At 29.9% G+C, this 16,751-nt stretch overlaps 1 protein-coding gene across 1 annotated transcript; it reads right to left on the bottom strand.

Annotated features, from left to right (window-relative positions):
- Positions 1-5,002: 5,002 nt before the first annotated feature.
- Positions 5,003-10,288, bottom strand: LOC121240323 (probable serine/threonine-protein kinase PBL18). Its single transcript, XM_041137739.1, has 6 exons — positions 10,168-10,288; positions 9,569-9,909; positions 9,310-9,445; positions 6,085-6,221; positions 5,866-5,989; positions 5,003-5,786 (listed from the first exon to the last, which is right to left on the bottom strand). The coding sequence occupies exons 1-6, from the start codon at positions 10,235-10,237 to the stop codon at positions 5,404-5,406; spliced, it is 1,191 nt and encodes a 396-aa protein (XP_040993673.1). The 5' UTR covers positions 10,238-10,288; the 3' UTR covers positions 5,003-5,403.
- Positions 10,289-16,751: the final 6,463 nt, after the last annotated feature.

A 16,751-nucleotide genomic window follows, 5' to 3' on the forward strand; every position in this document is an offset into this window, starting at 1 on the left:
TTCATAAAAAAAATATATTTATTAAGGAAACTGTTATTTTGTATTTATAATTTTACTTATATAATCATACGTGGATAATGTATTAATTATTGAAAATGATGAAAATTTTAAAATTTGAAATTTGATATTCAAATTAAAAAGAAAATACTAACCCCCACTCAATATGTATAATATTGTGTATAAAATTGTAGATATATAATACTACTCATCTATCAATATATATCCAAAAACGTGACCCATTGAGTCGCATAAATTAAAAATATATAGACCCTAAAAATATCGTAGAATACATATTTTATTGAGTTGCTAGAATTAATATATAGGTCACGTTTATCAAAATAATTGAAAACTATGCATCTGCCAAAAGCTATGCCACGATCCCGTTTGAATTAAGAGATGAAATGAAATGAATTAAAAATTAAATAAAATATTATTAAAATATTATTTTTTTAATATTATTATTATTTTAAAATTTAAAAAAATTATAATGATAAGATAAGATTAATTGAAATCGCTTACTTCTCAATTCAAACGAAAATGAGATGCAGTAACCCAAAATTTGAGCAATAGTGATGAACAAATGTTTTTTATTTGTTTGCTCAAAAGGTGGAGAGATAAAATAATAAAATTTAATCAATTGCTTAAAGCTTTGGTATCTATGTTGAAATATTTTAATGGAAACTCGTTTTCGATGTGAGATGCTATTTCAATTAGATCAACAATGTCAACGTATGTTAGCTAATGAAATTTTTTTTTTAAATTTTTTTTAATGTCAACGTATGTGAGATACTCTAAATATCTATCTCTGATCTTTTCATTTATTTACCTATTTCTAAATAAAAATGGTAGAATGAGGTAATCAATGTGACTTTCCTAATCATTTATTCGTTTCATATTTATTGTGTATTTTTGTTCAACCTAATCCAGTTGATTGTATTTTTTTGGCCAAAAAAAAAATGGGTCGCTGTGATTTGATTTTCAAACAAGAGAATTAATAGTGTAGTGGAGTTGAATATGATTTTTCTATTTTATTCTATAGTTTATATGTGTAATTCAAATCTATTGTTAAGATGGTCAAAATTAAAGAAGTGGAATAATTTTGAGTTTTAAATTTTAATTGATACAGAGAAATAATATTTACAGTTTTAAGATGTATAAATCTCGTACATTTTTTTGAAAAAAATTAATAAATATGAGACTCACATAAAAAATATATTTTTAACAAATAATCCATTTAAAAAAAATTGTACGCGGGGCTAAGATTACTTAGTCAAAAATACCCGGCATGGTTTGGATAGCAAAAACACTTCATTTTATCTCATATTATTTTAATATCTAAATACCACAAATATTTTTCAATTTCAAATTTTTAAAATTTTCAACTAATCACTATAACTTTTTCAAACTTCCAAAAAAAAAAAATCAACTTTTTCAAGTCCTAAAATAAAATAAAATTTTATTCAATTTTTTATCTTTCATTTCTCAAAATCGTATAAGGGTGTGTGTGAATGTTGAAGTGAGTTGAGTTGAGTTGAGTTGTGATAATAAAATATTATTAGAATATTATTTTTTAATATTATTATTATTTTAAAATTTGAAAAAGTTGAATTGTTTATTATATTTTGTATTGGAATTTGAAAAAATTGTAATGATAAGTTGAGATGAGTTGAGATAAGTTTGGTAACCAAACGAAACCTAAAACATCTCAACTTAAATAATTCTACTTTTATTCACAAATCATTTTATCATCTCGTCTCATGTTCTAAATCACGTATACGTGTGAAACAGTCGGTAAACCGAAACTTCTCTGTATCTTCCTGTAATTAGCCTATTTTTCATACTTCATGTGATTGGAGAAGCCACCAGAAAATGGTACAACTTGGTTACAATAATATAATTGAACTATTCTTTTGTTTAAAGAATTGATATCTTTATATTTAATAATACAAAATTACACTTTAGTACTAATTATATTATTGCAAGAGAAAGTAGACCAGACCTCGTGTTTGGTGCGCTTGCTGCATTCTGTCTACACACGCCACACCAGCACACCTGTCTCTGAAGGATTAAAATATAATAATATATATTTTATAAGTTTTACTATTTTTCATATTCACATATCACATATTATATATTTTTATTTTTTAAAATTTAATTTTAATTTTATTCTTCTTAAACTTATTAAACTATTCTACTCATATCCATATACCATATATTTAATAAAAAATAAAAATATATATAATATATAGTGTACGAGAATAATAAATAAAATTTTTCATATTTTATTTCATATAAAGAAATTGCTCAGAAATTATTTGTAGAAGTTATTCTCACTACAATATTCAACTTGTATTTTATTTTATTTTATTTTTCTTTTTGCATGAATATTGTTGTCTTGTTATGTTTCTTTGATTTCAAAACACTACACTCAATTTGCATAAATATATTTTAGTACCTAAAATGTTTCCGAGGATAGTTTATAATGGGTTTGTGTTTTTTTCAATTACTACAGTTTTACAATTTTTATCAATTCTATAATTTTAGATAGGATACTTTTGTAATTATAATTTTTAATTTAATTTAGAGCTAAAATCAAACTTTCGGTATATAATTACCCCTCAACCAGCTGTGAGTATCAATAATACCTAGACTATTTTAAAATTAAAAACAAATTATAAATTTAATCATTTATATTTTGTCTTAACATTTCTTAGACAAGGTCAGATTTTCTCTCAATAAGTGAGTTAATTACGTAGATTATTTAATTAAATGTGATAAAGTGTAAAGTCAGTATTCAAATTCAGGACTTCTGCTCTGATATCATAAAAATTATCATTTGTCTCAAAGGTTTAAACTGATGTGAAAAAGTAGGCTTAAGTATTGTCTGGATAATGAGATAAGATGAGATGAGTTGAGATTAAAGTTAAAAAATAAATAAAATATTAATAAAATATATTTTTTAATTATTACTTTTATTTTGAGATTTAATAAAGTTGAATTGTTTATTTTATTTTATGTAGAAATCTAAAAAAATTATAAGAATTAAATAAAATAAAATGAGATAAGTTGAGAATTGTTGTAAAAATAACTAGACCTGTTAAACACAAGCTTGTGAGCTGAGAGAATCCCTTGGGCTATACTAGTGGCTTCCGCACCTTTTTTTTTTTTTTTTCTAATTTCTGTGCTGTAACCCAAGAGTTCCTTCTTATATACTCCTCTGCTCTCTCTTCCTCACACAAAGCTCAACACAAACTCACCATCCACAATGCGAGAAACAAGGAGGCAGTTAACTAGTGGTTAGTATAGCAAAAACGATATATCGCTAAGAGCATCTTTAATGGATTAGATAAAACTAAATGAATTTTTTATAAATATAAGAAAAATTTGACTTTTAACTATTTTATTTACATAAATCTCTATATTGAAATAGTTTTTTTTCATTATATAACAATAAAATAATAGAAATGAATTTAGTTTTAATTATTCACATTAAATCTCTACATTGAATTATCTATTTATTTAATATATAGTAATAGGTAACTAATAATTTCAAAAATATTTAATTTTTTAATTATTAATTTATTTTATTTTATCATATTTTACTATTCAACCTATTATATATTAATTATTAATCATATTTTAATTAAATTAATATATCACTAACTCAAATTAATATATCAATTGTGATAAAATATGTGATAGAAAGAAAATGAGAGAGAAATAATTGATAAAATATATATTTGATGTATGTACAGTAACTTTCAAATTTGGAAAATTTTTAAAAGTCACTGTAGTTAAATTCTAATTATTTGAAATTTAGCTAATTCATTGTGAGCATATTTTGCTCTCTAATATCTAAATACTTAATGGATTTAACTTTTAGCTAATCCATTGAGGATGCTCTAAGCCTTAAGAATTTCAGTTTGGTGAGTAAATTTTCCCTATACATTTTTGGTATGAATTGAATGGTTGTGTCCTTGTTTGTTTTCTTTGATAAAATAAGATGAGTTGTGATGAAAATAAAAATTTGAATAAAATATTGTTAGAATATATTTTTTTAATATTATTTTTATTTTGAGATTTGAAAAAGTTGAATTGTTTATTTTATTTTATGTGAAAATTTGAGAAAGTTTTATGCCCCGTTTGGATAGTGAGATGAAATGATATGATTTTATATGAAAGTTGAAAAAAGTATTGTTAGAATATTATTTTTAATATTATTTTTGTTTTAGAATTTGAAAAAGTTGAATTGTTTATTTTATTTTGTGTAAGAATTTGAAAAAGTTTTAATAATGAGATGAGATAAATTGATAAGAGTTGTGAAAACAAATAAGTTAGAGAGTCCATGGAAGCATTTTATATAAATATTTGATGGATTTGTAAAGTGTTAGTAAGCTTAGAATTGCCATTTGGAGTTAATGCATGTCTTGGTTAGCATCTTGATGTTGATTGTTGTTGCTTTGGGTTGAATTTAGTAAATGATTGATTCTTACTAGAATGATGTTTATGGACTCTAATCGGCTTCTTGTAAATGATGTGCATGGTTCAGATTTTTAAGAAAATGAGCGAAATACGAGTAGATGAAGGCTATAGGTTCAAGAATACCAAAGTTAAAAGACTAGTTTCTTGTGTCTCTCTACACAAGAATTATCCAATAATTCCAATATAAGTATATATATATATATATCTCTTTGTAAATTAAACATAGTTTGGGTACTGAGAATACTTCACTACTAATTATTATTTTATTATTACTTTTCACATAATATTCACTATTATTCAATATTCTATCATTATTTTTTCATTACTTTATTATTATTATTCACAGAATACCTGAAAATATTTCACTACACAAACGCAATCTAAGGCTCCATTGATTCAATTTGAATATAAGCAATTGGTGTTGCTCGATAGATCATGGGTTGGATAGAAACCTCATCAATTTTTCAACAATGATAATATGATATTCTCATTTACCTTAAAAAAAGAAAACAGACATTTGTTTGTTCCCTTAATTCGAAAGTGTATCGCTTGATGTACATAGACTCACTAATTATCAGCCACGATGAGGAAGATACAATGAAATTTGGCCACACTCATAGGGTCAATAAATACAAGAATAACGGGTCAAATAAAAGAAATCCCAAAGAACCAAGTGGCTATATGCAAATTGGGAACATATTTCATAAGGAAAATGATTTTCACACAATATTTTTTACAATACTTTACACAACTATATTTTAAATGATGAGTATTTTTGTAAAATATCTTATAAAAGTAATATTATTTTACAAAAAAAACCATCATTTTATAATATTGTCGTGTAATATATTATACAATATGTTGTGTGTAAATCATTACTCATTTCATAATACAGATAGTAAGTTCTCCATGCATTGTTTTCTAGCGAGAGTGATTCAAATGCTTCCCCCTATGATTGTCAATCATACCAGCCTGGGAATTCCTGGGAAGAACATTTGATGTGGGAAGCCTTTCCAAGCTGGTTAGAATATCAATCATGGGAGGTCTATTCTTGGGATCTGTATGAAGACATTGCAAAGCAAGTGCAGCGGCAGCTTGGGCTCCTTTCTTGGAGTATTGACCCCCTAACCTTGTATCCATAATCCTCAAGACTCGTCTGCTGTCACTCAAAAATGGTTTCGCCCAATCCACCAGGGTTTCATCCACAAACCCAGCTCTATCATCATTCATTGCCCGTTTTCCTGATAGTAACTCTAATAATAGGACGCCGAAGCTGTATACATCACTCTTTGGTGTTAAGTGACCTGTGTAATTATAAGAATATGATTGAAAAGTTAAAGATAGACCAGCTAAAGATTTGACAGGGAGTTACTGCATGTCTACCTGTTGCTACATATTCTGGGGCAGCATATCCCTGAGTTCCCACAACTCTGGTCGAAACATGTGTATTATCTCCAGTAGGTCCATCCCTTGCTAAGCCAAAATCTGAAAGCTTTGCATTGAAATCCTACAAAATACTCAACAGTACTACTCAGTCAGGCACAAGAATCAACCCACACAGTGCGCACACACATATATATTATAGCATTTCATCGATCGTACCGAGTCGAGTAGAATATTAGAAGCCTTCAAGTCGCGGTAGATTACATTGGCATCTAAACTATGCAAGAAGGTTAATCCTCGTGCAACACCAATTGCAATTTTCATCCGCGTAGGCCAAGAAATCGGTTGAACACCTTCTGCGGAACAAGAAGACAATGGTTTTATATTTTTAATCAAGAATGAATTATCTTATTTAGTTCGGAATTAAGATCCAGACATGATGAATAGCAGAAATCAAGAAATGCCATGGAAGCTTGTCAGGAAAGCATTTCCAAATGCTAATTGTCTTTGTTTCCTGGGAACATCAAAAGCTAGTGTTGTCTATAGTTTTCTACTTTCTGTCGAAGGAAACTTGAAACGGCATGTCACCTGAAGTTCTTTCCGCTTCAACAAATTAAATCTTAAAAAAAAAAATAAAAAAATAAAAAAATATAAATAAAAATAAAAATCAGATCATATAGTGCCTTTGGTTCTCTTAGATGAATAGTTTTTCATAGATTGATGTATTATGTTGTTGGGTTTGTAAATGATTTGTTGCTTGTCCTTATTCTCCAGCACTGATTCCTCTTTTCACTAAGAACTGAGCAAATTGTTGATAGAAATTTGTTAAATGCATAGGATGTAAACAGGCATGGTCCATTGAAAATTGGAAAGACTAGTTGTATGAATGCATATCTTTCGGATATTGATTATAATAAATTAGTAATGCTAGATATAGTCATAGAGTATATGCAAATGTCGTGCACTCTATTCGAAAAAGAGTAGGGTCCACCCAAAAAATATTTTTTTCATATGGATCTCATATATATGTATCAACTTTTTTCAATGGAAGTTAGCAGTACTTGCACACTATGATTGTATCTAACATTTTTTTAAATTAAAATAGAGAGTAAGATAAAGTATTGAAAAAAGTGAATGAAATATATCATGATTTTTAAAACTTAAGTTATTTAATATTAATTGACATAGTTTTTCAAATTATTTCAAACTATCATACATTAATTGTCTAAAATTTCTGGCACAAAGAGTCTAAAATGCAAAAGCATTCTTGTAATCTTTAGAAAAAAGCAATTTTTATACATAAAAAAAAAGTATACTTAAGTGGTGAGAATACAAAAGAGTTTAAAGCAGAATAGCTAAGAGGTGAGGTAACCAAAGGGGTAAATCACAAAGAGTCAAAAACTACAATAATATGAATACTCTTTTTTCTCTATTTAGGCAAATAATGAGAAATCAATAACATGGTGGTCCCAAGGATAAGATGAAAATTCTTTTTTTTTTTTTTTTTTTTTTTTCTGAGTTGGGAATCATGAATGATAGAAACTTTTTTGTCTTCAAACTTTTATTTTTTAAATCTTAATGTCAAAAATTGAGTGGATTAATGGTGATAAAGACAATATAATAAAATATTTTTTTAACATATAAAAGGTTGGGATAGATCAATAAATTAAAATAAAATTATAAGATGATTCAATAAAATATAAAAAAGATGTTTTGAAAGTTTTATAAATTCATGAAATAATGATAGGCTTACAACCTATTAATAATTTATAAACAACTTTAAATATAATAATATTTTTTATTAAATTTAAATCCGTCAAATTAAAAATAAAAATAAAAATAATATTATTTTATTACATAATTATAAACAAATATTAACTTAAATTTAGGATGAATTAATGGAGACATGAATGATGTGATGCATGCAATATAAATAATGTTCCTATTTCAAAAAATTATATATGGGTACTACAGATCATCATGATATCAACGTACGTGCGTTTCCTTACACGTTGAAGGTCTATTGGCTGCTTCTAACTGCCACTGATTTTCTTGCTTTCTTGTTTATTTTTTTAATTTTTATCTCTTCCAAAGTCTCGATCATGTAAGTTTCATGTAATTTTTAATTCTTCTGCTCACGAAATTAAAAACAAAGAATGGAAAGAAAAGAAATCAAAACTTGTTTCCTTCTTGATAACCATGGGCTACCAACCTCACACAGCTTGCGTACGCTAACATATTATATCGTACACCCTTTAGACTAATCTATCTATAAATCTGACAAATTCTATAAAGTGAATTCTATTAATAAAAATGATTTTTTTTATATTCTTTTAATTGAAATTTATTTTTTTTATAGATTTATTTATTAAAATATTCTACGTATAAGTTTTATATTCTGTACATCACTTAAAAATATAAAAAAATAAAATTATATATTTTTAAATATATACGAAAATGTAAAATTTCTATATAACATGAATATTATCTATTTAAAAATTGTATAAATTATTTATGATCTTTTAAAATAAACATAGAGGCACTTTTCTCTATATCTACAGTCTTTCAAGCATCTTGTGACGCGACACATTATACAATACCAATATTTCACGTCTTCTAATGATGCAAAGGAGAAATCGATAAAAAGGGAAAAACATCAATAATCACATAAGAACAGACGTTTTACTTGTTTTTATATAGTTGATGTGGTTGAATTTGGGGAAGAAATTAAGAACTTAATGCCCAGACTTTCTCCCATCATTGTCATTCCCTCCATACATGAGACATTTTAAAGTTGAGTCATTAATTACCATCTCAGAATTTTTGCCTAGGGAACTATCCCAAAAGTCAAAGAGTTATGCTAGAACTACTAAAAAAGTGACAATAGTTCATTTTATTTTTTTATTTTTTATTTTTTATGTATTTTTTTAATTATTATAAATATTTTTTTAAAAATAAATAAATTGACAATATCATTAAAAAATATTTTCTTAATCACTAAATTAAAAAAAAAAAAAAAAAAAATCATTCGGGACACTTTTTAGGTCCCGAATTCGGACCCAAAGCATTGCTCAGAGTCCAAACCTACCAGGCGTCGCCGTGAATATGCCACCATATACAGCGTCTTCACAGAGAATAAGAGACGAGGGATTTCATCACCAAATTCATCCAGCATTCCTCAGAAGTTATTCAAACTAATTGGAAAGCAATCTACACTATTGCCAAAGATATGTGGCTGGTTGGCATGACCTCCGACCTTTAAAATGGAAGTCTACAATTCGAAACCCCTCTCCCAAATCAAAAAAAAAAAAAAATCTACACTATCGATTGATTACCTTGCCAATGCAAGAAATGCAGCATTTAAATATATAAGGAAGTATAAATAAATAAATAAACGAGAACAGGGTGAGTAAACTTTAGATTGACGAGGATGTATGTACTTACTTCTGAATAAATGATTCTCCAAGCTTCCTTTAGGCATAAATTCGTATACGAGGAGTTTTTTCTCAGACTCTGAGCAGTAACCAATGAGTTTCACAAGATTTTCATGGTGATGTTGTTCTAGATAATTCACTTCTGCCTGCCAATTTGAGAGATTCAAAACAGACCAAATTCAGAGTTGAAGATTTTCTAAGGGCGCCCGCCCCAAATTAAGGAGAAGAAAAACAGCTTAATTTTGGAGTCAAAACGTTGCAGTACGTACAAGCCATTCCTTGTGGCCTTGAAAGCTCTCTGGCTTGAGTCTCTTTATTGCCACTGCCAACCCAGTTCCCGGTTTTGTGGGAGCCAAAGTGTTCTCATCAATCCATCCTTTGAATACGCACCCGAACCCTCCTTCTCCAAGTAAACTTTCTGGGGGGAAATTCTTGGTTGCATTCTTCAGATCAATGAAGCTAAAGGACTTGAGTTTGTCGCTGATAGATGCATCGGCCTTGCAGTTTATACAAGATTTTGTTTTCGAATTTCCCAAAGGTACTGTTTTCTCATAGCTTGAAGCGGTGGAATCCTGAAGTTTTGCCTTGGAATGACGCTCTGTAGTACTTCCTGAAAATAAAAGAGAGCTAGATGGTAATGAAAAAACCCAGAAAAAGTTTGAAATATTCAGATAGCTAGGCAGCAACTCAAATATGTATGGAATAATAGTAAAAACCATAATCGCTTCATTGTAATTCTGAAGCTCATATCCTCAAGAAGTCTTTCAGAACTCAATCAAATTAATGGAAGAGATAAAACTGTAAAGATTACAGAATAAAAAAAGAGGGAAGAAATGAGCAATGAAAAACGAATGAAGTAAGTAGTCACCAGAAAAATTCGAAGAAACATGAGCACACTTGGCAGATTGTCCGAAGCAGTTTCCCATTATTGATTGCATGACAGGCAGCAGTAGTCCTCAAACCCCATGGAAAAATGAAGTAATGAATATATATGCAAAGATATCGAATGCATGCAGTCCATTTCATACACAGAAAATGTCGAAAATGGCAGCTGCGCGGATGCAGCTGAATAGATGGTTGGTCAAACGGACTCGAAAGTAGGGCATCCTTCAGGCAATTGAATGAATAAAAATAAGGTTTTTCAATCCAATGGCTAACTATGGGGGGATGGTGGTCCAGATCGCCATAAATAAATAAATATATGTTCAACGCTTTGACTGGGAGCAAGAGTATTACTACTGCACGTTGCATGTGGAGAATTCCAACTCCCAAGTCTTGGTGGCAGTGCGGTCAAGGGAGGGAATCAGCAAAATGCAGCTTTCAGATGGGAATGGCACTGAAAGTCAGAATGCAGGAAAAAATAAAATTGATTGAATGGCCGCCAATTAATGTAGCTATTGGATGGATGGATACATCGTGCAGCCCGGCGGAAGAGTACTGGTGTTACGTCTGCATGGATGCTGACTTTTGTACGTACGTAATTCGATACTGATTAGGGTATTTTTTTTTTTTTTTGGAGTAACAATATATACATAGTATATTATATGATAATATTATATAATGAAAATATTTTTATAAAATAATATTACTTTTATAAGATGTTTTATAAAAATATCTATCATTTAAAACATAGTTGCATAAAATATTTTGAAAAATGTTATGTAAATTATTTTCATTTTTTTTCTAGGCTATATTCTCTTACACAAATAGTAGATTTATAGAGTTTAATAAGCGAATTAAAGACTATTGTTGCGATTCTTATTATGAAGTCCTCGAATGTATCCAAACGAATCAAAATTTAAAAAACATAAAAAAATAATAAAAAAAATGGGAAAAGGGGTGAAATTGGATAATCAAATAAGATGAGATAAAAGTTAAATAAAATATTGTTAGAATATAATTTTTTAATATAATTTTTATTTTAGGATTTGAAAAAATTGAATTGTTTATTATATTTTGTTTGAAATTTTGAAAAAATTATAATAATTAGATGAGATAAGATCAAATGAGAGTGTTTTTGAATCCAAACATCCCCTAAAAAGAGATCAAAGAGGTACTTGTGGCCCTGTGGCCCTTTTATTTTTTACTCTTTTTATTTTTCATTATAGTTTTTCAAATTTCTTGGTTTCTGTCTGATTCTTAACTTTTGTAATTGTTTTGAAAAAAATGAATAAAATATGAGACCTATATGAATAGTGAACCTAACACTTTTCCAAAACGATTACGCGACGTTTACGCACTTCACGATTGTATGTAGAATGACTCATAAAAATTATTGTAGAATTATTTTGGAACTTTTCTCTCTCAAAAACTAGTTTGAAATGAAGAAGCATTTGTCACTGGAGAGTCAGAGACCAGCATATATAGCACTTGTCACTTATTTTTTTAAGCAAGCATGATCATCATATATATATATATATATATATATATATATATATAATAAGGAAAAAGAGATACTTATACAGTCTGGCTTAAGAAAAAGAGCTAGTACTAGGTGGATCCTTTCCACTTTAAAATTTCAACACACATTGAAATTTAATAAGGGGTATGCAGTTAAACACATTGTTTGTTGCGACCTATTATGCCAAGTTATGCACCCATTGATTCTGGTGTCGATGGATTTTCAGAGTAGACCATCTCTTGAAAGACTTTAGTAGCGAGAAGATGCCTGAGAGAATATTGTATATGGACCAATCAGGAGATGAAGAGGGATTGGTAATGATTCAAAAGATCAAGAGCCACAAAATGTGGAAACAGAAAAACAAGCAACATATATTATTATATTTATAGTGTATGTAAAAGTTGTTGAAAAATTATATTCATTATCTCACACATCACACACTTTTTTCTCTTACTAAAAATGTGGCATATGGATGATAAATAGAAGAATTTAATTAGTTTTTAAAAAAATGTGATGTGTGGTGTGTATAGATGATGAGTAGCAAAACTCAAAGTTGTTGGCAGCATACTCACAAAGTTTATTCTTCTCTCCTGTTACTATATGTTAAGAAATAAATGAAATGAAAATGAAAGAAAAGAAAATGTATATTCTCTGTAAGAACATGTGTATCTTAATTCTCTAAAAAATGTTGAAAAATCTGGATTACCAAGCAAATATTTTCCCTGCATCTCATGCATTCACTTCATGTTTATTATCTACATGTCTATGTTATCTTTATGTATATTGGTTGTTAACTTATTGAGATTTCAAGGAATCTCACTCTATTAGTTTCAACTACCATTCCATTTGGGATGGTAGAAGTTGAAGGAAGACCATATCATGATGATGAATGCAAACCCTTGACTGAAAATGATTGAAGCAGAATTGGTTCTCGACTGCCAGCTGAAGTTGATTGTGATGTTTTTGGAGATGGGCCCAGGCCATTTAGTGCATAAGAGAGATGGTCCTGACTGCCCCATACTATGGACAATTAATGAAGTGTTGATGATGGCTGTTTTTATATAATATTATGTTTTCAGTCATTCTGCTACAAAAATTTTATAACTCACAATTCCACTACGATTATTATATATTGCTAGACATATTATAAGTTGCATTACATATTATCTGTCACAAATGGGGATATGTGACCGTTCGTTACATGTTCTAATACTTTAAGTCTTCATAACATCACAAGCGGAAATTATGGGTGTCACATTAGTCAAAATAAGGATCTTAGGGTTCTTATGTACAAATAAGCATGTATGTGTTGTTGTCATGTGTTTGAACATAAGGTGATGGTATGTGTGTCATTTAAAAATTAGCATAAGTTCATTTTCTGTTTTTTAATATATACACGGTTGTGTAAACTGTATCTAGAAGTGATATGAAGATTATAATTAGATGGTTTTATGATATGAGGTCATAATGTATTTTGCTTGCCATTAAGCTTATATTTTTGTGACTGGTTTATGATGTTTTATTACTTGCTCTAAATACACTAGAGATACTTTACCACCTTGCAATATCATGGACCATTGTGATGGTTATATATTATTCCATGTAATCATCGTCACACACTATAATCAATTAATTTTATTCGTGTGATACCTCGATTTAAAGCTAGGATTTTGAGGTCATGTTTAGCATTTTTTTGGGCCCAAGTAATTATAATATTAGTGGACCTTTAGGCCCATGAAAAATTAGAACTTACTTATTAAAAACTTTTTAAGAGTGTTCCTTACACTTTTGAATGGATAGCCGCCCAAGTCCTTTTACAGTCATGTGATTTTTTATTTAAGTATAAGGATCAAACTTAGCATCCACGTGCAGAAGTCTTTTAGAGTTTTAGGAAGCTTTTATGAGGGAGATGAAGGGTTCTCAATTTTGGGTAGAACCATGCCATTTGGCATCTATATACAATATTCCTGAGTTTCAAGAAAACAATCAATGAGAAAGAAGAAGGATGATGATTTAGTTATGCCACTTGGCACACATGCAACCTATCCTTTAGAACTCCAATAGACTAATGATGAGGCTGAGTGAAGGAGATCCATGCGTGCACCTAGGGAGCCAATCAAATCTAGGTTTGGTCAACAAAATAAATGATGTAAGAAGAAGTTGGGACAAGATTGAGTGGGAGAGGAAGGGACACACGAAAGGCACACGCCACCCACACGACTACCACCTTCCATGCCATCACTTGGCAACTATGCACTAGTGGTTCAATGGTCCCTTAGATTCCCAAAACAGACAATGATGAGGGAGATAGAGAGGGATTTTCGGTTGTGGTAATGGGATGCCACTATGCATTCATACAATGGAATCCCTTTCCGAGGAAGCCAATGATGAGGAAGAGTGAGAGGTTTTGGTTTTGGTAAGAACATGTCACTTGGCGCCCATGCATATATGAAATCCTTAGCTTTCCAAGAGAGGGAAATGATGAAGGAAGAAGAGTGGTACTCGGCCATGACACTTGGTGCTCATGGAATGATGACTTATGAGATCAAGAGAGGAAATGATAAGGCTTTAGCTAAGCCCTTTGGCAGCCATGTATGAGATAGAGTGTGAGGCTTTTGGACTTTTGAAATAGAACAATGATGGGAGAGAGAAAAGCATAGAAAATCAAAAGGGTATTTAAACCCTAACTATTAATGGCCAACGGGTTACACCTTAGAGGAGAAACCGGAAGGTCACTTTGTTTCCATTAGATTTTTCCTCACACTTTCTCCTTTTCCCTTCTCACACCCAACCCTAAGAAAACCGTAGTTGCTTCTTCTTCAATCCAATCACTAAACCACTACTACCTTGCATGAAGTGAGGAGTTTTAGAAGCCAAGCATTCAAGGGACTAGCTAGGTAAAGCAAACTTCACTCTCCAATGCTTTTTTCTAGTTTCATGGAATATGAATTTTTCCATCCAAAGTTTTCAAATATAAAGTCCTAAAGGTGTTGAGTCTTTCTTTGTCTTTAAAATCAAAAGAGAAAATGAAGAAAAATGTATGAGATATGATGTATAAATATGTTGGGTTCGATTATTTTGCATATACCATTTGTTTAACAACTTTCTAACGATGGCTAAGAAGGAGATTGGTTTCGTTGTATTTGTTGCTATTCAGCCTATTAGGATTTTTGTCCATATGAGTAAAAGGTTTATAACAAGAGAAAATCTTCTCACCGGTCATTCCGTTAATGCCCAAATAATAGCGACCAATGTTGTCTTGCCATGTAGGCCACCCATGGAGAAAGTAATAGACCACAACACCCATGGAGATTTAAGATAAGCAGAAATCACTAAACACAACAAAATATATAAAAATTATTTTCATGTAACTCTTGACAAGAAGAAGCTATGGTCTGATGCAATTGAAATGATGAATAAGCCAATTGCAAAGGGTCATTTGCAATAGGAAACGAATAGGGATCACTATCTTACCCAAGAAAAAAAGGAAAAAAAGTGGGGAAACAAACAAAAAGTTGGACCAACTCTTTGAAGTTCATTATTAATGCTTATGAGTATTTATACAAATGATATGAACCCACAAGAATGAAATCCCTTGAACCCACAATCAATTTAAAAACTCACTCAAGAAAGTCAAAACCAAGCCAATGAAAAATTTAGACCCATTAAGAAACTCGTTTCAAGAACTTAGATTATATGAAAATCTAGACCCGTTAAAGAACTTGTCTCAAGAACCTAAATTATAAGAAAGAACACCACAAAAATTGCGATTTACCTTTGATAATTTAAAAGTTTATTAAAAAACAAGAGAAGATAAACTCAACTCACAACGAATAAATTCATCAAATTTCATAAACTTCTTAAAAATGAGGCTACCAAGAGTATTTAAATCATAACCTAATTAAAACCCTAACCAAAATAAAGCTCTTCCTTCTAAAAATACCCCTGGATGAGGCTTCCAAAAATGAGGCTACAGTAACTCGTTACAGTACTTTTAAAAACCCTAGTTTCTAAAAAGTAACTTTTCAAATAAGCCATTGGCTAAAATGCAAAGTATTTCCAAAAACTCTAGTTCATAAGAAATAAGACATATGTAGACTAAGTATCCTTAAGTCTAAGTATTCTAGACTAATTCATATAACTAATAAAATAAACCCATTTAATTAAATAAACAAAATCTAAGGCTTTCAATCACATAAACATAATAATAGGCCCTAATTTATGTTGAACTCTTTCATAGCTTGTATCACATGGATGGTCATTGGATTTCCTTTTCTCAAGCTCATTTTGAATATTCGGCTTTTGCTAGCCTCGTCCCAAGTGGATTGCACCAATCCTTGCATTGCTTCCTTGCACTTCTTAGCTCTCGATCTTATGATTGCCCCATTTGAAACTTGCAAGGGATATTTAAGACTTGGTCCATCTTGGTGTCCATCATTCTCCATCTCCTTAAAATGATTCGATCTCGAATCTTCACTTGCATCAAAGGAAAAAAGATCAGAAATATTGAAAGTAGCAAAAATATGATACTTACCTGGAAGATCCACTTGATATGAATTTTCATTAAGTTTTTTAAGAAATTGGAAAAGTACATCCAAGTTATTCCTGTCATCAACAAGCAAAAACATCAAAACTAAAGGAGTAAGTGGATTAAAACCATAAACAACTTCAAAAGAAGAATAAGAAATAGTAGTATGCATGATCCTATTATATGCAAACTTTAATAAGGACAAATGATACTCTCGCAAACGTTCATGCAACAAGTCAATAAATGGCAAATGATACTCCCATAAACGTTCATGAAACACATTTAAAGTTTTCCTTGCACCAAAATAACCATTCCAATTAACTCAATAAATGGCAAGCAATACTCCCACCCATGGTCACACAACACGTTTAAAATCCTTTTTAGACCATAATGACTCAACAAACCACATCCATGCACTAGCATTTCACGCATAAGACTAGTAGGCTTACAAAGTTTATTTTCTCTAAATAAATACCAATCTAGTCTATAGCATTTATCAAACGATATCTTCGCACACGCTTCA

The sequence above is a fragment of the Juglans microcarpa x Juglans regia genome, chromosome 7S (assembly GCF_004785595.1).
Source record: "Juglans microcarpa x Juglans regia isolate MS1-56 chromosome 7S, Jm3101_v1.0, whole genome shotgun sequence".
Classification (NCBI taxonomy): Eukaryota; Viridiplantae; Streptophyta; class Magnoliopsida; order Fagales; family Juglandaceae; genus Juglans; species Juglans microcarpa x Juglans regia.

Coding starts and splice junctions, on each gene's coding strand:
- LOC121240323 (XM_041137739.1), bottom strand. CDS start 10,237: ATGCAATCAATAATGGGAAACTGCTTCGGACAATCTGCCAAGTGTGCT. Junction 9,910..10,167: donor TGTTTCTTCGAATTTTTCTG/GTGACTACTTAC, acceptor TTTTATTTTCAG/GAAGTACTACAGAGCGTCAT. Junction 5,990..6,084: donor CTAATATTCTACTCGACTCG/GTACGATCGATG, acceptor AGTATTTTGTAG/GATTTCAATGCAAAGCTTTC.